General features: G+C 44.3%; 1 protein-coding gene across 4 annotated transcripts in view; it reads left to right on the top strand.

The window, feature by feature from the left end:
- Window positions 1-19,173, top strand: part of TULP4 (TUB like protein 4) — a 226,044-nt gene extending 206,871 nt beyond the window's left edge. For all 4 annotated transcript variants that reach the window (XM_030198414.1, XM_030198412.1, XM_030198411.1 and 1 more), the window contains exon 15: window positions 17,624-19,173. In XM_030198414.1, the coding sequence (XP_030054274.1) occupies window positions 17,624-17,740 (117 nt within the window). In that variant the 3' untranslated portion in view covers window positions 17,741-19,173. The remainder of the gene's footprint in view (window positions 1-17,623) is intronic.
- The last annotated feature ends 8,341 nt before the right edge of the window (window positions 19,174-27,514 follow it).

Here is a 27,514-nt window from a genome sequence, read left to right on the forward strand (position 1 = left end):
TCTGTACACGCAAGGGACATAAGATTTCTTGATGAAATCAAGGACAGCTTCATGGAACAGCTAGTTCAGGAGCCGACAAGAGAAGGAAAAATACTAGACTTAGTCCTTAGTGGTGCTCATGATCTAGTGCAGGGGGTAACGATACGAGGGCCGCTTGATAACAGTGATCATAATATGATCGGTTTTGATATTGGCATTGAAGGAAGTGAAACTAGGAAATCAAGTACGCTAGCGTTTAACTATAGAAAAGGTGATTACGACAAAATGAGAAAAATGGTGAAAAAAAGACTGAAAGGAGCAGCTCGCAGATTAAAAAACTTGCATCAGGCGTGGATGCTGTTTAAAAACACCATCCTGGAGGTTCAGGACAAATATATTCCACGTATTAGAAAAAAGGGAAAAAAGACTAAACGTCAGCCGGCGTGGCTAAACAGTAAGATAAAGGAAATCATTAGAGCCAAAAAACAATCCTTCAGAAAGTGGAGAAGAGAACCAACTGAAAGTAACAGGATAGATCATAAGGAATGCCAAGCCAAATGCAAAGCGGAGATAAGGAGGGCAAAAAAGGACTTTGAGAAGAAATTAGCGTTGGAAGCAAAAATACATAGTAAAAATTTTTTTAGATACATTAAAAGCAGGAAACCGGCCAAAGAGTCGGTTGGGCCGCTGGACGAAAATGGTGTTAAAGGGGCGATCAAGGAGGACAAAGCCGTAGCGGAGAAATTAAATGAATTCTTTGCTTCGGTCTGCACCGAGGAGGATGTGGGGGGGACACCGGTGCCGGAAAGAATATTTGAAGCGGGGGAGTCGGAGAAACTAAACAAATTCTCTGTAACCTTGGAGGATGTAATGGGTCAGTTCAGCAAGCTGAAGAGTAGTAAATCACCGGGACCTGATGGTATTCATCCCAGAGTATTAATAGAACTAAAAAATGAACTTGCGGAGCTACTGTTAGAAATATGCAATCTGTCCCTAAAATCGAGTGTAGTACCGGAAGACTGGAGGGTAGCCAATGTTACTCCGATTTTTAAGAAGGGTTCCAGAGGAGATCCGGGAAATTATAGACCGGTGAGTCTGACGTCGGTGCCGGGCAAGATGGTGGAGGCTATTATTAAGAATAAAATTGCAGAGCATATACAAAAACATGGACTGATGAGACAAAGTCAGCACGGATTTAGTGAAGGGAAGTCTTGCCTCACCAATCTAATGCATTTTTTTGAGGGGGTAAGCAAACATGTGGACAATGGGGAGCCGGTTGATATTGTATATCTGGATTTTCAGAAGGCGTTTGACAAAGTGCCGCACGAAAGACTCCTGAAGAAATTGCAGAGTCATGGAATCGGAGGTAGGGTATTATTATGGATTAAGAACTGGTTGAAAGATAGGAAGCAGAGAGTAGGATTGCGTGGCCAGTATTCTCAGTGGAGGAGGGTAGTTAGTGGGGTCCCGCAGGGGTCTGTGCTGGGTCCGTTGCTTTTTAATGTATTTATAAATGACCTAGAGATGGGAATAACTAGTGAGGTAATTAAATTCGCCGATGACACAAAATTATTCAGGGTCGTCAAGTCGCAGGAGGAATGTGAACGATTACAGGAGGACCTTGCGAGACTGGGAGAGAAATGAAGAATTTCTATTAGGTATTTCTTAAAGGTATCAAGTAGGGTTATCCCCGCTAGCAGTGGGAAATTTAAGAGTCGGAGATTAAGGCGCCGATTAAAATTTTCAAATTGCTCAATTTTTTGCCTCATATTTGTTGAATCTTTCACCGTTGTATTTTTAAAGGCATTCAATACTTCAACCTCTTTCTGTAACGATTTTACTTGTATAGTTATGTCTTCTTTAACAGAGTCTACAGTCTGTTTTAGTTCCACAAACTTAGTATTTAAAGTTATTACATCACCTGCAGTCTGCTGAGTTGTTGTGGTGATTTGGTCCAAAATCACCTTCAATGTTTGTAGAGTCACCTCTGAAGTTTGTGCCATAGGGTTTGAATTCCCCATGGCTCCTCGAGTCGACAATTGTGCTCCTGGGTCCCCACTGGAGACTCCTTTCGGCCCGACTTCCGAGTCGTCGGGGTTTCCCGCCAGGGGCACCTTCGACATCGGACTAGGTGGGATCTGTGAGGGCGATGGCGGTGATAGGGAGATTTCCTCTCCCAGTGGGGCTACCGCTTCTCCGGATTTCCCCACAACGGGATCCTCTCCCCGTGTTCTGGAGGTACCGGGGAAAAAACGCTCCAATGAAGTTTGACCCGATACGGGAGTTGAGGTAGGTGGAGGCACTACCCGCAAAACACCCTTGCGCTTATGGGGCATTGTAAAGCAGGAAAAATAGAAGTTGTTCGGCACAGCTTTCATGGAGCGTTTTCATGTCCACCCGGTGTAGCAGCCATCTTGAATTTTCTCCCGCGAGACTGGGAGAATGGGCGTGCAAGTGGCAGATGAAGTTCAATGTTGACAAGTGCAAAGTGATGCATGTGGGTAAGAGGAACCCGAATTATAGCTACGTCTTGCAAGGTTCCGCGTTAGGAGTTACGGATCAAGAAAGGGATCTGGGTGTCGTCGTCGATGATACGCTGAAACCTTCTGCTCAGTGTGCTGCTGCGGCTAGGAAAGCGAATAGAATGTTGGGTGTTATTAGGAAGGGTATGGAGTCCAGGTGTGCGGATGTTATAATGCCGTTGTATCGCTCCATGGTGCGACCGCACCTGGAGTATTGTGTTCAGTACTGGTCTCCGTATCTCAAAAAAGATATAGTAGAATTGGAAAAGGTACAGCGAAGGGCGACGAAAATGATAGTGGGGATGGGACGACTTTCCTATGAAGAGAGGCTGAGAAGGCTAGGGCTTTTCAGCTTGGAGAAGAGACGGCTGAGGGGAGATATGATAGAAGTGTATAAAATAATGAGTGGAATGGATCGGGTGGATGTGAAGCGACTGTTCACGCTATCCAAAAATACTAGGACTAGAGGGCATGAGTTGAAGCTACAGTGTGGTAAATTTAAAACGAATCGGAGAAAATTTTTCTTCACCCAACGTGTAATTAGACTCTGGAATTCGTTGCCGGAGAACGTGGTACGGGCGGTTAGCTTGACGGAGTTTAAAAAGGGGTTAGATAGATTCCTAAAGGACAAGTCCATAGACCGCTATTAAATGGACTTGGAAAAATTCCGCATTTTTAGGTATAACTTGTCTGGAATGTTTTTACGTTTGGGGAGCGTGCCAGGTGCCCTTGACCTGGATTGGCCACTGTCGGTGACAGGATGCTGGGCTAGATGGACCTTTGGTCTTTCCCAGTATGGCACTACTTATGTACTTATGTACTTATGTACCTTGCAGAGAGAGAGAGGCAGGGAAGAAAAATTTGGGGGATGTCATGAGTTTCAATTCCTATGTTCATACATACTTTTATCTGCATCAGAGCATTTTGGTGGTATTGGAGATAGGTATGACAGTCAATTTTATCAAGCAAATAGACACATTGCCTTTATAAAATTTCTAAAAATTATATAATTTGAAATCTTTCAGTAGGAGGGACAAAAACCCTCCCATCCCTATACACCTTTCTCAACCATAGATTGAAATATGGACCATCAGAAGGTAAGCACTTCACACACCATTTGATGTTTCAAGAAAGTGTAATCACCCCCTAATTGTCAGTCCATTCAGTTTATATTTTCTTTATATATAGCAACTCAATGTATTCTTAGCAAAATTTCAGACCAGTCACTTTATTAAAATCATAGAAATATAGATATTGACGGCAGATAAAAGATATGGCCCACTCATCCTGCCCTTCCATATCATCCACTATCTCTGCCTCCCCATAAGAGATCCCACATGCCTATCCCACACGTCAATAAATTAATTCAATATAGTCCTCATCTTTACCACCTTTACTGGGAAGGTCGTTCCACACATCTACCACCCTTTCTGTAAAGAAGTATTTCTTTAGATTACTTGTAAGTCTATACCCTTTTAACTTCATCTTAAGCTCTCTCATTCCAGAGCTTCCTTTCAGTTGAAAGAGACCTGCTTCCTGTGCATTTATGCTGTGGAGATATTTAAATATCTCAAACATATCTCCTCTCTCTCGTCTTTCTTCCAAAATATACATATTGAGTTCTGTGAGTTGCTGTATATGCTTCATGATGAAGACCACTGACCATAACAGTAGCCGCCTTCTGGACCAACTCCATCCTGTTTATAGCTTTTTGAAGGTGTGGTCTCCAGAATTCTACACAGTACTCTAAATGGGGCCTAACAAGAGATTTAGACAGAGACACTGTCACTTGCAATGGGACTCCTATCCTATAGAATTGTATCAGAATCTGGCATCAACTACTTTAAAAAGGTGCTCTGAACAATCTTTACCAGGCATCTTCAGGAGAAGGGAGTCAAATATTTTATTTATTTATTGCATTTGTATCCCACATTTTCCCACCTATTTGCAGGCTCAAAGTGGCTTACAGCGTGTGGTTATGACATAATCATTTCGTGATAACAGGTACAATTCTTATAGTTTGAATGTTGGTAAGAGAAGATAGGCATAGTCATTTCATGATAACAAATACAGTTATTACCGTTTAAAGATTAGGTAAGGGAGGATAGATGGAAAGTGTTAGGTAGGTTAGAGGTGAACTGCGGCAACTGTGTGGATTGTTGAAGTAGTTTTGTAGGCTATGTATTTTCCTTGTAGGTCTTTTGGAAGAGATAAATCTTCAGGGATTTGGGGAAGTTAATTATTTCGTCAATAGCTTTCAGGTCTGTAGGTAGAGCATTCCACAGCTGCGTGCTCAAGTAGGAGAAGGTGGTGGCGTGTGTCAGCTTGTATTTTAGTCCTTTACAGCTGGGGAAGTGCAGATTGAGATATTTGCGGGATGATCTTACAGCATTTCTGGGAGGCAAGTCCACAAGGTTTAGCATGTAGATTGGGGCATATCATTGACAACATCCTTTTGCACTGACTTTTTATCTGGAGGGGAAACTTCAACAAGTTCGTACGCTGGAGGAGGCACACTCAGTTCTTCCTGAAGTGGATCCACCATTGGCCTCCTTCATGGGAGCGGCTTTCAGGGCTAAAGACGTGCTCAATCGGTCCTCTCATGCTTGATGGCAGAGAGCCACCCATGGCACGGGCCGACTTACTAGACAGCATTCAGGATCTCGACTATCTGATTTGGATTTTACTTGACTTTTTATATTTTTGCTTGGCAGGTGTTCTTTTGGGATTCTAGATGGGTCACCTTTATTATCACTTTTTTGGCCATATAGCTGGGAGCTGTGTTGAAATTTTTTTCTGCTGACTTGATAGCTGTTGACTGCTGGAATTCACGTTTGCATTTTTCTTGTATAAGTGTTGTGGGTCATGTACCTTGACGGCCACTCTCTCCTTTAATGGGTCATCTATAGCATGCCATTTGGCCTTCATTTGTTCCTTGGGAGGGGTGGGGTGGGGGTGGTAATGGGGTCCAGTCCTTCTTGTGTATGTCCTGTGAGGACTATGTTTGTGTCTTTTTTGCAATACGTGTCTCTACATGTTAGAGGTCTTACCTATGAAGTGCAAATTGCATGTCAAAGAGGCAAAGAGGTTGGAAGCTGATATCCTGTTTCTGCAGAAAATTCATCTACTTTCCAAGCATGAGTATTTACTCACTAGTCAGTTATATTCTGAAATTTTCCTGGCCTCTAACTGAATTCAGCCAAAAGTGGCTAGGGGTGGGCATCCTCTTGAAGGGTGGCTACCCCTGGAAAATTCGTAGAAGTGTCTTGGATAGAGAGGGTCTATATGTCCTATTGATAGTTGAATTAGGGGGGGATGTTTTCACATTGTTAAATCTCTATGCACCAAATCAAGTGCAGGGAGATTTCTTGACCGAATGACCGTTCTGTTGACTAAATATATTGAAGGGGGCATGATAAAAGGAGGAGATTTTAACCTGACTTTTGACCTGGAGGTTGATAACACTACCACTACCATTATCTATGCAGTAGCTGATAGAGTACAGTTGCATAGATTTATCACACAATGAGGGTTGGTGGTTATTTGGAAAGCCCTACATGGATCAGAGCACGATTACACTCATTATTCTACTGCACATGATACACATTCTCGCATCAATCTGTGGCTGGGGGATGCTGCTATTTTTTCTCGGGTTAGTGAAGCAGAGATTCATTCATGTACATGGTCTGACCATGCCCCTGTAAAGTATGTGTTTCAAGGGCACAGGAGAAATTGTCCTGTGGTATTTGGAGATTTCCTGATTCACTATTGGATGACCCAACTAATTTACAACAGCTTGAAAAAGATTTGAGAGTTTTTGCATTTCAGCGATACCCCTGAGTTCTCGCCTTTGGTATTGTGGGAAAGCCTAAAGGCGGTCATATGTGATAGAGTCATATCTCTGAAAGCTCATCTCCATAAAACTAGTAAATCCTGATTGGGACTCGTGTATTATGGAGAATTTGTTGATGTAATCGGTTAGCTGGTTTGCCTCTATACTTTCCATTATTTTGGTCGTTAGTGGTATGGATGCAATTGGCTTGTAATTTGAGATACCTTTGGCATTTTTCTTGATGTCTTTTGAGATTGGCATGAGATGTTACCCTTGTCCATTGGGATATGCTCCCTGTTGTCATCTCTGACTATGTGATGGTGTCAGGGATACTGCTGCCTGCTGCTAAATTCACCCAGGGAAGACAAATTAAATTAGCTGCATATGCTGATGATGTTTTACTCTTCTTTACCAAACCTCACAAATCTCTACCAGAATTCACTAAGGGCCCTGTTTACAAAGCTATGCTATAGGCACGCTAACTTTTTAGCGTGTTTGCTAATGATATAGAGATACCCATTATATTCCTACGGGTGTCTCTAGCATTAGTGCATGCTAATTTTTAGCGCACTCTAAAAAGTTTGCACAGCTGCAGCGCGGCTTAGTAAACAGGGTCCTAAGTTAGTTTCTATTTACTCCCAATTTTAAGGATATAAAGTTAACTGTGACAAATCTGAAATTATTCCATTGAATCATTTGTCCTCCACTTCAGATTTTCACCATACACAATTTGTTTGGGTACACAACGCTACTAAATACTTAGGCATTCTTATTCATAAAGTCTATTTCTTCCTGGTCGCCTCTTAAATTATCTTGGTTAGGAAGAATATCCTCAATCAAAATGGCCTTGGCACCAAAAATTACTTATATCTTCTCTATACTTCCATCCTTATGTCCACAATCCTTTTATGCATGGCTTGATCTTAACAATACTTCTCCGAGGACAAGCAGGCTGCCTGTTCTCACGACTGGGTTGACGTCCACGGCAGCCCCCACCAACCGGAACAAAACTTTGCGGGCGGTCCCGCATGCAGGGCATGCCCACCGCGCATGTGCGGCCGTCTTCCCGCCCGTGCGCGACCGTTCCCGCTCAGTTTTTTCCTTTTCCGCGCTGGAGAGAGACGTGTTATCGTCTCTCTCTCTCTGTCAGCCCCGGAAACCGGATCGCGGCCTAGCCGCGGGTTTTTTCTTCTACGTACGCGTTCGCGTTTCTTTCGTCTCTTTTGTTAACAAAAAAAAAAAGTCTCCTCGTTTTTAGCGCAAGGGCACTTCGTGTTTCTTCGGGTGTGCTTTTCACCGCCACCATCGATGACTTTGACTTCGCTGACGCGATTTTTCCGTCGATGTCCTCGAAGGTCCCGAGCGGATTCAAGAAGTGTGGTCGGTGCGGCCGACAGATCTCGCAGACCGATACCCACGCTTGGTGCCTCCAGTGCCTCGGGCCGGAGCACAATACCAAGACGTGCACCTTGTGTCTCGGCTTACGGAAGCGGACACAGGTGGCGAGGCAAGTTCTTCGGGACCGTCTTTTCGGAACTTGCGCCGGCCCCTCGATGTCGACGGCATTGGTGTCGACGGCCGGGTCTTCGGTACCGGTACCGATGTCGACGAAATCGGCACCGACCCCAGGAGTACAGGTACCGTTGGCCCGCCGGCCTGCCGGCGGGGATGAGCACCCGCGCGGGAAATCGGCCCCGGCCACTCCCTCTACCCAGGGCCATCGGGACCGAACCCTGTCAGACCCGATTCCTCGAGGCCGGGGGGGGGGTTCTACCTCCTCTTCGTCTTTGCCGCCGAGCGCTGATGACGGACACCGAAAGAAAACCAAAAAGCACCGTCATCGGTCGCCCACAGCGCACGGGACTGCCAGCTCCGGCACCTCGAGAGATGACTCGACGCCGAGGAAGCGGCAGTGCCGAGAGGAGCGTTCCCCCTCGGTTGAAGAGGTGTCACTGCGTCAGTCCGCGGGTACTTCGGTACCGTCTCCTGGTCCCGAGCAGCTTCCGGCACCGACACCTGCACCAGCCCCCCTGCCTTTCCCGACAGTGGGCCTTGACGAGTGCCTCCGAGCCATCCTTTCGGGGATTCTGGAAGGGCTTGATGCGCCATGCTTTGCTGGCATGCCCCCGGCGCTGTTGATGGAGGCGCCGGTGTGCTCTAGCCCGATGCTGCGGCTGCCGCTTGCGGCACCGGTGTCGACCGCCACGCAGGTGGAGTCGACGTTGATGGAGGGAGCTTCATCCCCACCGGCGTGGGAGTCCGCCGCTCGACGCCATCACCGAGGACATGGTTTCTCGCAGTCTAGACGGGCCCAGTTGAGGTCTGAGCTGCAGGAGCTCATGTCCGACACCGAGGAAGAGGCCTCGTGGGGGGGAGGAGGAGGACCCCAGATATTTCTCCTCAGAGGAGTCTGAGGACCTTCCCTCCGACCCTACTCCTTCACCGGAGAGGAAGCTCTCGCCCCCTGAGAGCCTCTCCTTTGCCTCCTTCGTCAGGGATATGTCTATTTGCATTCCCTTTCTCGTGGTCTCTGTGGATGAGCCGAGGGCTGAGATGCTCAAGGTCCTCGACTATCCATCACCACCTAGAGAGTCTTCCACGGTGCCGTTGCACAATGTCCTCAAAGAGACACTGCTTCGGAACTGGCTGAAGCCATTATCTAACCCCACCATTCCCAAGAAAGCGGAGTCCCAATACAGGATCCACTCTGACCCAGAGTTGATGCGGTCTCAACTGCCTCATGACTCGGCGGTCGTGGACTCTGCTCTCAAGAGAGCACGGAGTTCGAGGGATACGGCCTCGGCACCCCCGGGGCGGGAGTCTCGCACTCTGGACTCGTTTGGGAGGAAGGCCTACCAATCCTCTATGCTCGTGACCCGCATCCAGTCATACCAGCTCTACACGAGCATTCACATGCGGAACAATGTGAGGCAACTGGCAGACCTGGTCGACAAGCTCCCTCCAGAGCACTCCAGGCCTTTTCAGGAGGTGGTCAGGCAGCTGAAGGCGTGCAGAAAGTTCCTGTCCAGGGGTATATATGACGCCTGTGATGTGGCATCTCGAGCTGCGGCCCAAGGTATAGTGATGCGCAGACTCACATGGCTGCGTGCCTCTGACCTGGACAACCGCACCCAGCAACATCTGGCGGATGTCCCTTGCCAGGGGGATAACATTTTCGGCGAGAAGGTCGAGCAGTTGGTGGACCAACTACACCAGCAGGAAACCGCTCTTGACAAGCTCTCCCGCCGGACGCCTTCAGCACCCACCTCTACAGGTGGACGTTCTTCCCGGGCCCGGCAGGCTGCACCCTACGCCTACAACAAGCGTAGGTAAACTCAGGCAGCCCGAAGGCCTCCTCAGGCACAGGGACAGTCCCAGCGCGCTCGTTCCCGTCAACAGCGTGCGCCTAAGCAGCCCCCTGCGCCTCCACAGCAAAAGCCGTGGACGGGCTTTTGACTGGATTCATGGGAACATAGCCGCCATCAAAGTGTCCGTACCGGACGACCTGTCGGTCGGAGGGAGGTTGAAAGTTTTTCACCAAAGGTGGCCTCTGATAACCTCCGACCAGTGGGTTCTCCAAATAGTGCGGTGCAGATACACCCTGAATTTGGCCTCCCCTCCACCAAATTGCCCACCGGGAGCTCAATCCTTCAGCTCCCATCACAAGCAGGTACTTGCAGAGGAACTCTCCGCCCTTCTCAGCGCCAATGCGGTCGAGCCCTTACCACCCGGGCAGGAAGGGCAGGGATTCTATTCCAGGTACTTCCTTGTGGAAAAGAAAACAGGGGGGATGCGCCCCATCCTAGACCTGAGAGGCCTGAACAGATATCTGGTCAAAGAGAAGTTCAGGATGCTTTCCTTGGGCACCCTTCTACCGATGATTCAGAAAGACGATTGGCTATGTTCCCTGGATTTAAAGGACGCTTACACTCACATCCCGATACAGCCAGCTCACAGACAGTATCTCAGATTCCGTCAGAGATCGGTTGTGCTACCAAATCATCCAAATTCGGACAGACAATCAGGTTGCAATGTATTATATCAACAAGCAGAGGGGCACCGGTTCTCACCCCCTGTGTCAGGAAGCCGTCGGGATGTGGCGTTGAGCTTTCCAGTTCGGCATTCTTCTCCAAGCCACATACCTGGCAGGCGTAAACAACAGTCTGGCCGACAGACTGAGCAGAGTCATGCAACCGCACGAGTGGTCGCTCCATTCCAGAGTGGTACGCAAGATCTTCCGAGAGTGGGGCACCCCCTCGGTGGATCTTTTTGCCTCTCAGACCACCCACAAGCTGCCTCTGTTCTGTTCCAGACTACAGGCACACGGCAGACTGGCGTCGGATGCCTTTCTCCTCCATTGGGGGACCGGCCTCCTGTATGCTTATCCTCCCATACCTTTGGTGGGGAAGACCTTACTGAAGCTCAAGCAGGACCACGGCACCATGATTCTGATAGCGTCTTTTTGGTCCTGTCAGATCTGGTTCCCTCTACTTCTGGAGTTGTCCTCCGAAGAACCATGGAGATTGGAGTGTTTTCCGACTCTCATTTCGCAGAACGACGGAGCGCTTCTGCACCCCAACCTTCAGTCTCTGGCTCTCACGGCCTGGATGTTGAGGGCGTAGACTTTGCTTCGTTGGGTCTGTCTGAGGGTGTCTCCCGTGTCTTGCTTGCCTCTAGAAAGGATTCCACTAAAAAGAGTTACTTTTTCAAGTGGAGGAGGTTTGTCGAGTGGTGTGAGAGCAAGGCCCTAGAACCTTGTTCTTGTCCTGCACAGAACCTGCTTGAATACCTTCTGCACTTATCAGAGTCTGGTCTCAAGACTAACTCAGTAAGGAATCACCTTAGTGCGATTAGTGCTTACCATAATCGTGTAGAGGGTAAAGCTATCTCTGGAGAGCCTTTAGTCGTTCAATTTATGAGAGGCTTGCTTTTGTCAAGGCCCCCCGTCAAGCCTCCTGCAGTGTCATGGGATCTCAACGTCGTCCTCACCCAGCTGATGAAACCTCCTTTTGAGCCACTGAATTCATGCCATCTGAAGTACTTGACCTGGAAGGTCATTTTCTTGGTGGCAGTTACTTCAGCTCGCAGAGTCAGTGAGCTGCAGGCCCTGGTAGCTCATGCTCCGTATACCAAATTTCATCATAACAGAGTAGTCCTCCGCACTCACCCTAAGTTCCTGCCAAAGGTGGTGTCGGAGTTCCATCTTAACCAGTCAATTGTCTTGCCAACATTCTTTCCCAGACCACATACCCGCCCTGCTGAACGTCAGTTGCACACGTTGGACTGCAAGCGAGCGTTGGCCTTCTATCTGGAGCGGACATAGCCCCACAGACAGTCCGCCCAATTGTTTATTTCTTTCAACCCCAATAGGAAAGGGGTCGCTGTCGGGAAACGCACCATCTCCAATTGGCTAGCAGATTGCATTTCCTTCACTTATGCCCAGGCTGGGCTGACTCTTGAGGGTCATGTCACGGCTCATAGTGTTAGAGCCATGGCAGCGTCAGTGGCCCACTTGAAGTCAGCCACTATTGAAGAGATTTGCAAGGCTGCGACGTGGTCATCTGTCCACACATTCACATCACATTACTGCCTGCAGCAGGATACCCGACGCGACAGTCGGTTCGGGCAGTCTGTGCTGCAGAATCTGTTTGGGGTTTGAATCCAACTCCACCCTCCAGGACCCGATTTTATTTTGTTCAGGCTGCACTCCCAGTTAGTTGTTCTTCGTAGGTCAATTTCTGTTATGCCCTCACCGTTGCGAGGTTCAATTGTCCTGGGTTCTTGTTTTGAGTGAGCCTGAGAGCTAGGGATACCCCAGTCGTGAGAACAAGCAGCCTGCTTGTCCTCGGAGAAAGCGAATGATACATACCTGTAGCAGGTGTTCTCCGAGGACAGCAGGCTGATTGTTCTCACCTACCCTCCCTCCTCCCCTTTGGAGTTGCGTTTTCCTCATTCCTTTGCTTGTCATTCAACTGAGCGGGAACGGTCGCGCACGGGCGGGAAGACGGCCGCGCGTGCGCAGTGGGCGTGCCCTGCGTGTGGGACCGCCCGCGAAGTTTTGTTCCAGTTGGTGGGGGCTGCTGTGGACGTCAACCCAGTCGTGAGAACAATCAGCCTGCTGTCCTTGGAGAACACCTGCTATAGGTATGTATCATTCGCTCTTTATTTGAATGAATAAAAAAACATAAATTGCCCTCAGAAAACTGAAGGCTTCCAAACCTTTTGGTGGCATGAATATGCCAGATTTTTACAAATGTCATATAGCTTCATTAGCAAAATATGGAGCACACTAGTTGCAATACTCAAGTTTTAGGTCATCTATTCCACTCCGGTTGGAAACTGAAGAAATGATATGGTACTCATTTCGATTGAATATATTTGGCACTGTGCGATTACCTCCTCTCAAGCAATTTGGCTTACTATCAGCCACCAAAACTGCAGTACAGTTATTGGAAAAAATTTCTGATATTTCCTTATTTTCTGAAAAACGCATGTCCATTTGGAATAATCTCAAAATTATGCATAAAAAAGATTTATTTTTTATTTTTTGAAATTCTGGCAAAAGCAGAATATATGGTCTTTAGATCTTCTTTGTGATAATAGTAGACTGCTTACCTTTCCAGAATTCACTGTTAAATATCCTGTGCTAACCTCTCATAAAAGTCAATGATGTATATCTATTGTCATTATGTCAGATACTAACTTTTTATGTTCCTTATCAGATACAGCTTTTATTCACACATGATGTGATTTAATCCTTACTGAAGGCAAAGCTGTCTCCACCTTCTATAAAATATTGAGACAAATCCTTTGACAAACCAATACTTGCTAAATAATTGGTGTTCTCAGCTTGAAGACTTTTCTCTTTAGCCTAATTGTCCTCTTTTTTGGTCAAAAGTTAACTGACCTTTGTTATCTGATAGCATGATGCAATCTCTGTATTTTTTCATGAATAATGCTTACTGGACTAGGAAAACGTGGAGAGCCAAGCTTAAGTAAGATGACCTTTGCTGACACTGCCGGATATCTCCATGCTCATTGAGACATATGTTACTTGATTGCCCACTAATCTATCCTATTTGGTCTCAAATTTGGCAAACAATTAAACTTATTAGTGTGCAGCATGCGTCAAATTGGCATTACCACCTGGCTAGCGCGTTCGCCGAGTGGTAATTCCAAGTTTGGCATGCTGAAAACACGCGGTAGAAAATAATTTTCCGTTTCCTACCGCGAGGGCATTCCCAGTGGTAATCAGAAGTTGGCATCCACTGGACAGTTATTGGTCAGGTAACACGTGAGCCCTTACCGCTAAATCAATGGGTAGCATTAAGGGCTCAGGCCGTAAATAGATGCGCACTGGTTTTCATTTTGCAGCACATCCATTTCCCAGACCAAAACATGCTCCTTTTTTCCAGACATTCTGGAGAAATGGTCCAGCTTGTGTCCAATACAAACGCCCACACTACCGCAGGCCACTTTTTGGCACACCTTTGTATAAGGACCCCATAATGTCTAATGTTTTTCTATATTATTTCATTATGTTTTTCTTTTCTTTGATTAATTTACTTATGTATAATGAGTAACAACTTAGTAATGTTTCATATATTATTTGTACCCCCCTTCCTAATTTTCCTCCCCTATTGTTTTTTACTGTTACATTTAAAATTTTCAATAGAACTATTGAACTTTAAAAATATATATATATTCTTACTAGAATATATACTGACTTGGTTGTTGTAAAACATCCAGTTAAAGGGAATTATCAAACTGAGTGGGAGAAATGGCTCCCCAGTATGGTAAATGACCAATGTTGGGATCAAGTCCATTGGTATATCCACCACTGCTCTAGTGTCACTAACTGCAAACAGATGCAATATATGCTAGTTTTTAGATCATAGTGGACACCCCAGAAGGAAGCCCAGGCATACTAGCAATGGGAACAGTTGAAGTTGTGAGAAGCCAAAGTCCTTAGAGAAGCTTTGGTTGGAGTGTAAGAAAAGTGTCAAGTTTGGAGTTATATTCAGCAATGGACACGGAGCGATTGACAAAAGACCCCAGAACTCTGTGTATTGGGATATATCCCACAGGGATTTTCCCCAGGGGGGACAGTAGATTTAATTTTCACTGTAGTGTTAACAGCAAAGATGGCCATTGCCAGGGCTTGGAAAGATACTGGAGACCACTCAGTTACTAAATGGAAATCAGTGTGTGGAGAGATGCAAACATATGGAAAACATTACTCCATCTTTGCAAGGACAAAAATACTGCTATCAGAAAAAATGAATGTCTGTTTCTTGGAGATGATGACAGCTGTTCAATGTCAGTCTTTTGAGGAAGGTGAGGGATTGCGACTGAGAGATTGATCTTGAGTATTGATGATTACTTAGTGATGTATGCTGAGTGATAATTTTTCTTCTTCATTCTCCAGTTTGTCTGATGTGTTTGACTTGGCCTATAGCCCATGGGAGGGGAAGGGTTAGGGGGGAAGAGGAGGGTAGGGCTTTGTTAAGCTTACTTAGAATTTGTTCAATTTAGTTAGATCTGTTTGCTAGTTTTTGTACATATTTGTTGGCTTTAGTTAAACTTTGAATTTCGTCTGATTTTACTAGTTTGTTAGTCACAAAATGCTTAGTCACCTGCCCGGGGCTACCCCGTGACTGCTTAGAGAGTCTATCCCCAGCACAATGCAGGTCTGCCTGCACCTGCCACTTGTGCTCTACACTAGCACCCTCCTCCCACTGACTAGGTCTCAACCACCTCTGGGCGAGTCTCCTGCTCTCAAATTATCCCTAGTGATTTCTAGGTTACTGGAGGCCACACTCCCAGTGGTCCCACAGTTCCCAGAAAGCACTTACAGACCCAACACACAAACTGCCAGGATTCTTAGTCAGTCCAGACAAGCAGAGGTAATAAACTAAAATGTTCATTGTCATGAAAAAAAATTAGAACAACGAACAGAAAAGGTGCAATCAGCAAACAGTAACAGATAAGTGAAATATGGATCAATTGTAACACTAACTAAACATTTGTTTACTATCTAAACAGTAACTGGGGGGATCACGACATATAGCTTGTTACAAGTTTAACATTTCACAGGGCCTCAGCAAAGAGATCCTTCTCTCTCTTCTTCCTGGCTAAGACTAAGCAAAGGCCAGTACATTCTAGATGAAATTGAGCTCCTGGGCCAATCAGAGCCCAGAACAACAAGTTTTCAAAAGTATACTGCATCTTACTTTTATCTGTGCCAGACTAAAGAAAGAACAGTCATTACTCTGTAGCAGCTTTAAAGTAAGGAAGCACCACCTTCTGGCCAATAATGGAAATACACTTCAAGAATCAAGGCAGTTTTATAGGCTTAAAACCCCACTGTTTTGTCACAGTTACAATTAATAGAATCTATTTGTAAACATTTTGATATTCTTGTTATGTCGTTAACGTCAATATAACTCAATCAAGAAGTTCTTTGAATGATAGTAGTTTTCTTGAATGTTGTCTTTAACCATATGTTTTTTGTAAAGTTTAAAATTTTTCAACAAAACTGGAATAAGTAAAAAAAATAATAAAGCTAATGAACAACCCATGAAGCTTTAACCAAAACACTACATGTACATAATAAAAATATGAAGCAGTTTTGAAATCAGTGTAAAATCACTGTATGTTATAAGACCATCTTCCAAAGGAGCTTTTTACCCCTGATGCAGGATTTGCCAAAACATGGCTATATTGAGTTTAATTTTATTCCATTATTGAGTTTTATTATTTCTTTTGGACTTGGCAATTAAATTAGAGAGAGAGAGAAAGCAGGAGTTCCTAACTTTTCTTTTGTTCTTGTACCCCTTTAACTGATCAGTAAAACCATTGCACCTCCTTCTTAAACCACATGTCCACTAGTAACTACTAATAGCTACATATGAATGGTCTTACGGACAAATGGACTAACCCATTTCTCATGCCTGAGGTGGTTGGCCCAGTTGTCCATGTGGCCAATGGGGAAATTTATTGACTTGTAGCTTGGTACACTTGTCCACAGGTAAATATTGATGTCATGATGAACTAGATCCAAAAAGATGCAAATCAGCAAAATTAAGGGTTAGCCCACTTGTCCATAAGACCATCCATATGCTGTTAGTCACTAACAGTGCTAACTACTAATGTCGCTAAAATTACAGTAGTACTAGCTATACTACCAATAACTACTACTGTCTAGAAAGTTTCAGTAAATTGTCTCAGATTCCAAGACCTTTCTCTGCTCCCCTTTTGACCTCTTCCCACACTCTTTGGGAGTGTGGGGACCACTGGTTAAGAATCCCTGATATATAGAGAGGGGGAGATACATACACACACATGCATACACCAGGGTTAAAAACTATACAGACACAGCATGTGCGACAGAAAAGGGAAAAGTGGGAGGTGTGGCCTAGTGGTTAGGGTGGTGGACTTTGGTCCTGAGGAACTGAGTTCAATTCCCACTTCAGGCACAGGCAGCTCCTTGTGACTCTGGGCAAGTCACTTAACCCTCCATTGCCCCATGTAAGCCGCATTGAGCCTGCCATGAGTGGGAAAGCGGGGGGTACAAATGTAACAAAAAGAAAAAGAGGATAACGTTACTATAAATCAATTGAAACCATTCTATAATTGTGGAAATTAATTTTACATACCAATAGTATCAAAATGTTAATCTCTGGTTTTCTGATATAGATGATAACTACATCTTCAAAATAACAGTGCAGAACTGTGGATATATCTTAATTCTGTCCTTCAGATCTTAAAATACAAGACAGTTTTCAATAGAGCAAACCAACTGATATCCCATTTCAATGTATTCTTAAGTTGCTCATTGTAACAGTAGTATAATAATATCCAGGATTTAACTTTAAATAAAATAACCAAGTATTTGTATTTACAATCATCTTAATGTGATTACGATTAGAGACTATTTAGATTCTAAACATCTTTTTATTAAAAAGGATAGAAATAATCCAAATACACAAGATGGTATACAAAAAACAGTAAGAGCAGTCTGCAATAATGTAGACTTGAGTCCAGTCACTTTTAATAATACCGTGTTGGTTCATGTGCTTATTTTTTGTGTAGTTCAGTAACCAGGGACATGGGTTTTTCCCAGCCTTGCAGCAGTGTCTTTGTAAAAAGGAAGTATGTGTTTGTTACTTGTTTATTGGTAATTATTTCAGTAGCATTTTTTGAGACGTTCAATTCATGTTTCCTCGTTATGGGTTTTGTGTTGTTTTAACTTCTCTTTTTCTTTTCTGCCACCCTCTGACTCTTTCAGGTAATGCAGTTTGGAAGGATTGATGGCAATGCTTACATTCTGGACTTTCAGTATCCATTCTCTGCAGTCCAAGCATTTGCCGTTGCTTTGGCCAATGTGACTCAGCGATTGAAGTGAAAGTGTAGTGACTGAAACAAAGGACCCTTGCTTTGCAGGAGGTGAAAGAAAACCTCCAGTCAGACCTGTGGAAAACAGAACCGGAGAGAGAAATAAAACTGGAAATGTTAATGGTTGCCTGGAAGGAAGGCATAGACATATTCTTAGCTTTGTTTTGTTTCGATTTTTTTTTTTTAAACATGCAGCGCTGCAGGAGTTGCAAAAAGGGTACGGGCTGTTCAGTATTATGATTGGGAGTTGGTTGGGCAGGTTGATATTTGGATTTTTGGAAGTATTTCAACTGTGTTTGCAGCAGTAGCTAAGTGAGGGGGAAAAAAAGGCTGTCCTTTTCAGATTAGACTGCCTTATCCATCATGTTGTTCTTTTGAAACCTGAAACAGTACCTGCTGTGTTGTTTCTCTCCTCTCTCATGCTTACATTTATCATTTTTATAGTACTACTAGATGTATGCAGCACTATACAGTGGTAATAAATATTCAGGTACCATATGTCCTTGCCTAAAAGAGCTTACAGTCTAACTGGGTACCTGAAAAATAGGAGATAAGTGAGTCAAAGTCTCAGTGGCAGGAATTGAACCCTGGCTTCCCTTTTTCTCAGCCCATTGCTCTAATCGCTAGGCCATTTCCTCTCTTGGTACAGTTTGTATTACCGGAAACTCAATAACAGTAGGAAGGGAGAGGTCTAATTCATGAAAAGCTTTACATTTCTCTTGTTAGAGGATATCTAGCACTGCAGGTACTGTGGGAGTTTTCAAAAGACCAGCATTTACTTTATAAGTACTGATGTCTTGAGAAAAAAAGTAAGTGATCCCAAAACTTGTTGCATAAAAGAAGTAAATGTATTGTCTTTTTTGTGCTTTTATGTTAGGTGGAAATATTTTGTAGGATGCTGGACTGGGGAAGGGAGAAGACCAATATTGTGGTTTTTGCGTGTAATAATATGCAATGCTGAGATACATGGGGACACCCGAGGATGCAAGATGGACTCTGCACTAGGAGACTAGCTGACTCCAGCCATGCATGCAACCCTGTCCTGTATCAGGGCTTTCTTTTCTGAAAAAGGTCAAGGGTGGGCATTTTCTGAGAATAAGCTCCAGCTTGCAGCTGCATAAGGTTTTTTTGAGCGAACAGTTTCAAGAATGACCTACTGCTGGACTCTTCGGGCATTTCTTCACACCTCGGTGGACAGAGTATGCTTTTGGGTGGTTAGTCCTACAAGAAATGAGAAACATCTGTACAACAGGAGGCACAATTCGCGTGAATCAAGGTGTGTGGACTGTTTAGACAAAGGTCGGGGGTTGGTGGAGAACTATTTATTTTATCACATGTTCTTTGTCTCTGCACATTTATCTTACTTGAATCTGACATCTGTATTCTTGCAATGCATTTTCATTTGAAACCCAAATTCTTAAAATGAAGTGTGTGAACCCATAAGTTGAGAGAAAAGTGTCTTCATGAAGAAGAGTTTTGTTTAGGCTTTGCCCAACTGTCTTTGTACAGCTAGAAGAATGCCGAGTGTGATTGTGATACACACATTTAACACACTTGTCTGCATGGAGTCCACCACTAGGTCACTGGGTGCTGAGGGAGGTGCTGCAGAGTTCAATTAGTAGGAACAGATGTGTACCTTGTCAGAAAAAAACTACTGCCCAGATGTGTCCAATATTGTAACAGCAAACATCCAGTATGATGCATTTTCTATCCTTTATATTTGCTTCCCTCTGTCTTTAGTCAATGAAATACTTCTACTCAGGGGTTCTTGCAACATATTTTTGGTGGTGTCATTGTTCAGCCACCAGCACTCACTAATGACCGCTTAGACAATTTTTTTCTAAAACACTCTGTGAATTTTAGCAAATAAATAGCTGCGGAAGAATAGAAGCCTTCCTTCACTAGTTCTTCACCACACTTTTCCATTCTCACTGCTCTGTCCTCTCACAACACAGATCCCTACAGCTGTTCCCCAGCACTCTCACAAACATTCTTCCAGCCCTCACTTCTTGCTCATGGGCCTATGTTTGCTTTGCTTTTCCTTGTGTCAACACTACCTCCAGTACAGCTTTTCTCACTCTTATTCTGCATCTTCCCCCCCCCCCCCCCCCCCCGTAGGTTTCTGCTCAGCTGCCTTACTGAGCGTCCTGCTCAGTGATAGAAGGCACCAGAAACTGTGTAGGGAGTTGGTGGGCAAATGAGAGAAACAGCTGCCATCAACAGGGCCCCCAAAACAGGAGTAGCTGCAAATAAAAATAAAACTTCTCTCTCTTTCTATTGTGGCCATATTTGGAAAAACATTGACTTAACCATTTACAGAATAATATTACTACCATCAAGTCTTGCCGAGTAACTTCATTACCTTCATACGTTGACCTTGTTGTTTAATATCTAAAGCTGAGCAAGGTGGCAGCTACTACGTAAGGTTAAAGGAAGGAAAAAGAAAAATTCATACTGGCAGCACATTGCCCAGGATTAAAAGGTATTCAGCTTGCCTTTAGTACTATGATGAGAGTGACAGTAATACAGAATCTTCACATGATCTCCAGTGCAGGTATAGAGCATGTTGAACATGATCATGGATCCACTGCAGCACAGAAGCTGAAAAAAACATTAAGACAAATTACAGTTAAATAAAAAGACAGAAGACTGCTGTTTCATATATAGTGCAGATCTAAAGCCACAGCACAATGTCTGAAACATCGATTCCACTTACTCAGACTTGGCGATACCCAGTCAACTGTAACAGTCATGACGCCAGCTGCGGGAGCCTGAGAGAGCCCTATAATCAAATCTGGAAGGTATACAAATAAGTCTGCCAAAAACTACAAATGTATGTTTACGATCGTAGAGATGTTAGAAAAGAAGTATTGACATCTTAAAAACAGTTCAGTGAATTAGCAAGAGGAAGGGGAGATCAGGAGAGAAGTATAAGAACAGAGGTGCTGCAGAAGTCAGCTGCTGGAAGAGGTAATAAGTAAGGAGCCAGCGAATGATGAGGGTACAGCACAGGAAGATGAGACCAATAGAAGACTGGTAAAGAAGTAGATGATAAAGGTAAATAAGAGGTCATGAGGCAGAAGAGCTGATAGTTGAGCTTCTAGACGGTGTGAAGATGGATAAGTGTGCTGGGATCCTGGAAAGGGATGGGCCGTTATTCACATTACACCAGTGGCCAGTTGATATATACTACTAATAATAATCATTTCTATAGTGCTAGTAGATGTACGCCGTGCTGTACACATTATATGCAGGTACTTTTCTGTCCCTAGAGGGCTCACAATCTAAGTTTTGACTTGCCCAAGCTCACAAGGAGCTGCAGTGGGAACTGAACCCAGGTTGCCAGGATCAAAACCTGCTGCACTAACCAGTACGCTACACCGCCACTGTAATAAGTTCACTGTTCATTTATTTTCATACATTTTATAGATAAGTGTTGAGTCAAGAATCCTTCTTAATTGGCCCAGCACTATCCATCTAGTGAAGAGGCATAGGAAGGGTGGAATGTCAAAATTATCCAGATAGCATCAATTTTCAGCCGCTGTTCATTGAGTTTAGGCCAGCTGCACTGCAGACCTAAACAAAATGAATAACACTGGTGACAGCAACTGCACAGTATGTATATTAACATGTTAAACACCAACACTGGCATTCAAATAGATCTGCTTGCTTCATTTGCTGTGTATCGTTCACATAAAGATTACTCAAAATGTTAAATTGGACACCCAAAGTGTAATAGCAGTATGCAGGGCATTACCTGCATAAAGGTACCATCAAGCCATACAATATTATGCAGCAAAACTCATTAAGTCTTACCAACAAGGACTTGAAAAGAAAAGGAGAAAATGAAAACATATAGAGCCAGCATAAAATGACTTCACATGGCGGTGTTAACTGGTAGAGGAGTACTTTAAAGGATCCAAGTGGGAGAATGTGCTGCACTAACAGAAAACTTTACATTTACTTTACATTTCTATGCTGCAATAATACAAATAATGACAGAACCACACAATCTGTGGGGATATGAAGAGAGAGATCAAAATATAGTATTTTTGAAAGAACCCAAATAAGTTCTGTGAGCAATTAGGAGAACACATTAGTGCGATTAAAATACCACCTTTCAAAACTGAAATAGTTAAGATCTGGAGAAATCTATATGAGAATTCCCTAGAGTATACTTGAGAAACAGACTTGGCTACCCAGCATACAGAAGGAAATGGAAAAGACAAACATCAAAATTATGTAATGCTCAGAAGTATTAACAAGAGCATTGGAAACCAGATTGAACAGATCTCTGGTTCTGATGGCGTGCCTCATTTTTCTTTATTTATAATTTTCTAATTTTACAATCACATAACATGACTGCAAAAGCAGTAACTGAATTTTACAAAAAACTGAAAAAGAGATATAAATCTAGGAGGTGTAACCTCCTCTAGGCAAATACTTTCATTTATTTAGTCCACTATTTAAGTGAGGCAAAACACAATGCAAAAATTCAAAATAAGAAACATAGTAACATAGAGGGGCATAATCGAACGCGAAAGCCCATTTGTAAAAACGTCCATCTCCGAGAACGGGTCCGTGAAGGGGCGGGCCGAATCGTATTTTCGAAAAAGATAGACGTTTATCTTTAGTTTCGAAAATACGGTTTGTGCCGGGCAAATGCATAGGATTTGGGCATTTTTTGAGCTAGGCGTTTTCATTTTTCAGAGATAATCGAAACCAAAGCGCCCCAGCTCAAAAACGAACAAATCCAAGGCATTTGTTCGTGGGAGGGGCCAGCATTGGTAGTGTACTGGTCCCCCTGAGATGCCTCTATGCCAGCCTCAAATATCATTCCAAGCTCCATGACAGCAGTATGCAGGTCCCCCGAGCAAATTTAGTTTAGTTGGTGCTGGCTGGACCCATGCAGAGAGCAAAAATCGGAAGAAAAAAAAAAACATGCAAGTGCAGTTGGGGACGTCCAAATTAAAGGAGCTGTGATTGGCTGACAGAAACTTGGAGGGACTTAATGGCAAGGGAAGGACTTCTAAACAACTGATTCATGTGGTGCAGTGCTTAGAGCACTAGCCTGGGAATCAGAAGGTGGCTGGTTCAAATCTCCTTTTTTACTAATTTTTAATTTGGACGTCCCCAACTGCACTTGCATGTTTTTTTTTTACTTCCGATTTTTGCTCTCTGCATGGGTCCGGGCAGCACCAACTAAACTAAATTTGCTCGGGGGACCTGCATGCTGCTGTCATGGAGCTAGGGATGATATTTGAGGCTGGCATAGAGGCTGGAAAAAAAGTGTTTAAAGTTCAGGTTTTTTTGGTGGGAGGGGGTTAGTGACCACTGGGGGAGTCAGGGGAGGTCATCCCCGATTCCCTCCGTTGGTCATCTGGTCATTTAGGGCACTTTTTTGGGACCTGTTCGTGAAAAAACAGTGTCCAGAAAAAGTGTCCTAAATTCTGGCTAAAAACGCCTTTATTTTTTCGATTATCAGCCGAGCGCGCCCATCTCTTCTCAGTCGATAACCACGCCCCAGTCCCGCCTTCACCATGCCTCCAACACGCCCCCGTCAACTTTATGCGTTCCCGCGACGGAGTGCAGTTGGAAACGCCCAAAATCGGCTTTCGATTATACCGATTTGGGCACCCACAAGAGAAAGACGTCCATCTCCCGATTTAGGTCGGAATTTGGGCGTTTTTCTCTTTCGAAAATAAGCTGGATAGTAACATAGTAGATGACGGCAGAAAAAGACCTGCACGGTCCATCCAGTCTGCCCAACAAGATAAACTCATATGTGCTAGTTTTTTGTGTATACCTTACCTTGATTTGTACCTGTCTTTTTCAGGGCACAGACCGTATAAGTCCGCCCAGTACTATCCCCGCCTCCCAACCACCAGCCCCGCCTCCCACCACCGGCTCTGGCACAGACTGTATAAGTCTACCCAGCACTATCCCCGCCTCCCAACCACCAGCCCTGGCACAGACCGTATAAGTCTGCCCAGCACTAGCCCCGCCTCCCAACCGTCTCTGCTACTATAAACATACGAGCAGGAGAACTACTAAGCCCACAATTGAATTTAACAGCATTAGCCTACAGGATTGTTCTGATTAGAAGGCGTGCCTCATTTTTGGCAGAAAGATTTGCCACCTCATCACTAATACCTTGCAAACTGCAAAAATCTATTGAAACTAATTCCATCATAACTTTATTTGAAAGAACATGTTTCCTTTCATAGGGAGACCTATGAAATGCCCCCAAAACAACTGAACATATCATGTTTATATACAGTGTGTAAGCTGTTTACTACAATAGATGCAAGTAGAATATGTGATTACTTACTCCAATATCATGGCTGTATATCCAAAGGCAGTAAGGGTAATTTTATGAACTGCCTATCTTTAGGCACTGAGAACATACGTAAATGCCATTACGTGAGTGGCCTCATAAAATACTGACTAGCATGAAAGTACGCATATATTTCATGGTGCATTTTTTCACTGTGGGACATGCACAGGGGTGGAGTTCTTGAGGAATGTGGGTTGAATCTGCATTTGGCATTGTAACATAGTAAATGACAGCAGATAAAGACCTGCATAATCCATCCAGTCTGCCCAATAAGGGAGTCAAAACTGAGTCCATCACTCTATGTAGGTTACACTTCATAATGATTACACACCAGCATCACAAACAGTTCAGTTGGCAATTTGCAACAATGCCAACCACACAGTGGCATACCTAGCTTGGTTGCCACCTGGGGCGGAGCGCCTCCTCCAGGCATGTCACCCACCTGCCACTGCCACAGCATCCCTCCCTCCAAGCAATAGAGGGGTGTGCTAAGCAGTTGCATTGCTGTCGGCTCTGACAGCCCCCTGCCTGCAGCAAAAAATTAATGTCAGAGGGGACGGAACTGGTGCTCAATGCACCTCCTCAGACCGCACCCATCGCTCCATTGTCACATCTATCTATATATATAAAAGGCAACCCCAACGTTCTGAAGCCTCCACGGAAGTTGAGGCGCCCGAGATATCCGGTGTGCCCTGGAGTGTCTGCACCGCCCTCGCGTCAAAACGTCATGATGCGTCAAAACGTCATGACGTCGAGGGCGGAGCTATTCACACTCGAGGGCCGAAACGGCCCACAGCAAACACGGCAAGTAGCTTTGAGGGACGGAAGGAGGGGGCCCCTTGCTAGCGCCCATTTCATTCCGCTCAGAAACGGGCATTTTTTCCTAGTTTATTATAAATACATGATTAAATCAACAATCCAGCAATGTTCCTAACAACATTTTTACTTGTTAATTTTGACCTTATGATGTCTTTCTCTCCCACATTGAAAGATACACATCACCCACATTCATAGCATATGGTATGAATGTGATATAAACTACTCATAAGAACATAAGCACTGCCATACTGGGAAAAGACCAAGGGTCCATCAAGCCCAGCATCCTGTCTCCAACAGTGGCCAATCCAGGCTTCAAGAACCTGGCAAAACCCATTAATTTTTTTTTTAATTTTTAATAACATTCAATGGACTTTTCCCTCAGGAATCTGTCCAAACCCCCTTTAAACTCCGTAAGGCCAGCTGCTGTCACTACATTTTCCGGCAACGAGTTCCAGAGTCCAACTACACGCTGAGTAAAGAAAAACTTTCTCCTGTTTGTTTTAAATCTGCCATATTCTAGCTTCATCTTGTGTCCCCTGGTTCTATTGTTGTTTGAAAGTGTAAACAAATGCTTCACATATGTCCGCTCTACTCTGCTCATTATCTTGTAGACTTCTATCATATCACCCCTCAGCCGCCTTTTCTCCAAGCTGAAGAGCCCTAACCTTCTCAGTCTTTCCTCATAAGGAAGTCGTTCCATCCCTTTTATCATACTTGATCTTGATTTGTCTACCATCTTCAGGACACAGACCATAAAAATCTGCACTGGTCTTACTTCCCAACTACTACTACTTATCATTTCTTTAGCGCTACAAGACATACGCAGCGTTGTACACTTGAACATGAAGAGACAGTCCTTGCTCAACAGAGCTTACAATCTAATTAGCACAAACACGACAAATAAGAGATAAGGGAATAACAAAGGTGGGAATGATAAAATACGGGTACTTAACAAGTGAGTAAGGGTTAGGAATTAAAAGCAGCATCAAAAAGGTGGTCCTTTAGCGTAGATTTGAAGACGGCCAGAGATGGAGCTTGACGTACTGGCTCAGGGAGTCTATTCCAGGCATATGGTGCAGCAAGATAAAAGGAATGGAGTCTGGAGTTAGCGGTGCAGAGAGATTTACCCAGTGAACAGAGTTCCCGGGGAGGAGTGTAGGGAGAGATAAGAGTGGAGAGGTACTGAGGAGCTGCAGAGTGCATGCACTTGTAAGTCAATAAGAGGAGTTTGAACTGTATGCGGAAATGGATAGGGAGCCAGAGAAGTGACTTGAGGGAGGGCTAATATGAGCATAGCAACACTGGTGGAATATAAGTAGTGCAGCATGAAAGGTTGTATAGATTTCTCCTGAGAACTTATATGCCCCCAAAGAGAGTCACCTGGATGGTGGAATCTTGTGATGGCACTTGCCCAAAGGGCAGGGGCAAGTCTGCTACCCTAGGTCATATGTTCTGGCTGTGTCCTCTGGTCATTCAGTTCTGGGGGGATATCCTTTGCTCCATAAAACAAATATGGGGTTGTACCTTGGTCTATGATCCTCTGTTGCTTTTTTATAAATATACTTGTACTGGTTCTTCACCTCGGAGATTTAAAAGGTTTGCACAGTTAGCGATTCTTTATGGGATTTCAACTATTTTGAAGTTCTGGATGTCAAATTTGAGCCCACCCCTAATGTTCTGGAGAGCACAACTGATCCAGCAAATGAAACTAGACAGATTTACCATTCGCTCCTTGGACAGTGCCTTGGGAGAACAATTCTGTGCACAATGGGAACCCCTGTGGCTGACCTTGCCGCCAAAGGGGAGGAGTTATATTTTGAATATTTGAATAGCTCATGGATGGGAGGGGGGGGAGAAGGTCGTTAAGGGGCAGTTGGGAGGTTGAGGATGGGGGGAGGTGGTGGAGGGGGAGGGAAGTTTGTACTTTGTTATAGCTGTTATAACATTGCTCTCCTGGCATTGTACTGACCTTTTACATTTGTTGTTGTACCCTGAAGCAATGTTATCAATAAAAATGATTGTCCATAAGTAGTGCAGCAGAATTTTGAACAGATTGAAGAGGGGAGAGATGGCTAAGTAGGAGACCTGTGAGAAGCAAGTTGCAATAATCTACGCGAGAGGTGATAAGAGTGTGGATAAAGGTTCTGGTAGTGTGCTCAGAAAGGAAAGGGCAAATTTTGGTCATATTATTGAGAAAGAAACAACAGGTTTTAGCAGTCTGCTGAATATGTGCAGAGGAGAGAGAGGAGTCGAAGATGACCCCAAGGTTATGAGCTGATGAGACAGGGAGGATGAGAGAGTTATCTACAGAAATAGAGAATGGGGGGTTGGTTTAAGCTCAGTCTTGGTCATGTTTAGTTTCAGATGGCGGTGACATCCAGGCAGCAATGTCAGACAGGCAGGCTGATACTTTGGCCTGGATTTTGGCTGAGATTCCTGGTGTGGAGAGGTAGATCTGGGAGTCATCAGCATAAAGGTGATACTAAAAACCATGGGATGAGATTAGAGTACCAAGGGAAGAAGTATAGATGGAGTTACCATCTAGGCATCTAAGCTGCTAAGTTTTTTTTTCTTTCCATATAAGGATCTTCTGTTTATCCAGGTATCTGCAGAAAGAAGGAAGATATG

The sequence above is a fragment of the Microcaecilia unicolor genome, chromosome 3 (assembly GCF_901765095.1).
Source record: "Microcaecilia unicolor chromosome 3, aMicUni1.1, whole genome shotgun sequence".
Classification (NCBI taxonomy): domain Eukaryota; kingdom Metazoa; phylum Chordata; class Amphibia; order Gymnophiona; family Siphonopidae; genus Microcaecilia; species Microcaecilia unicolor.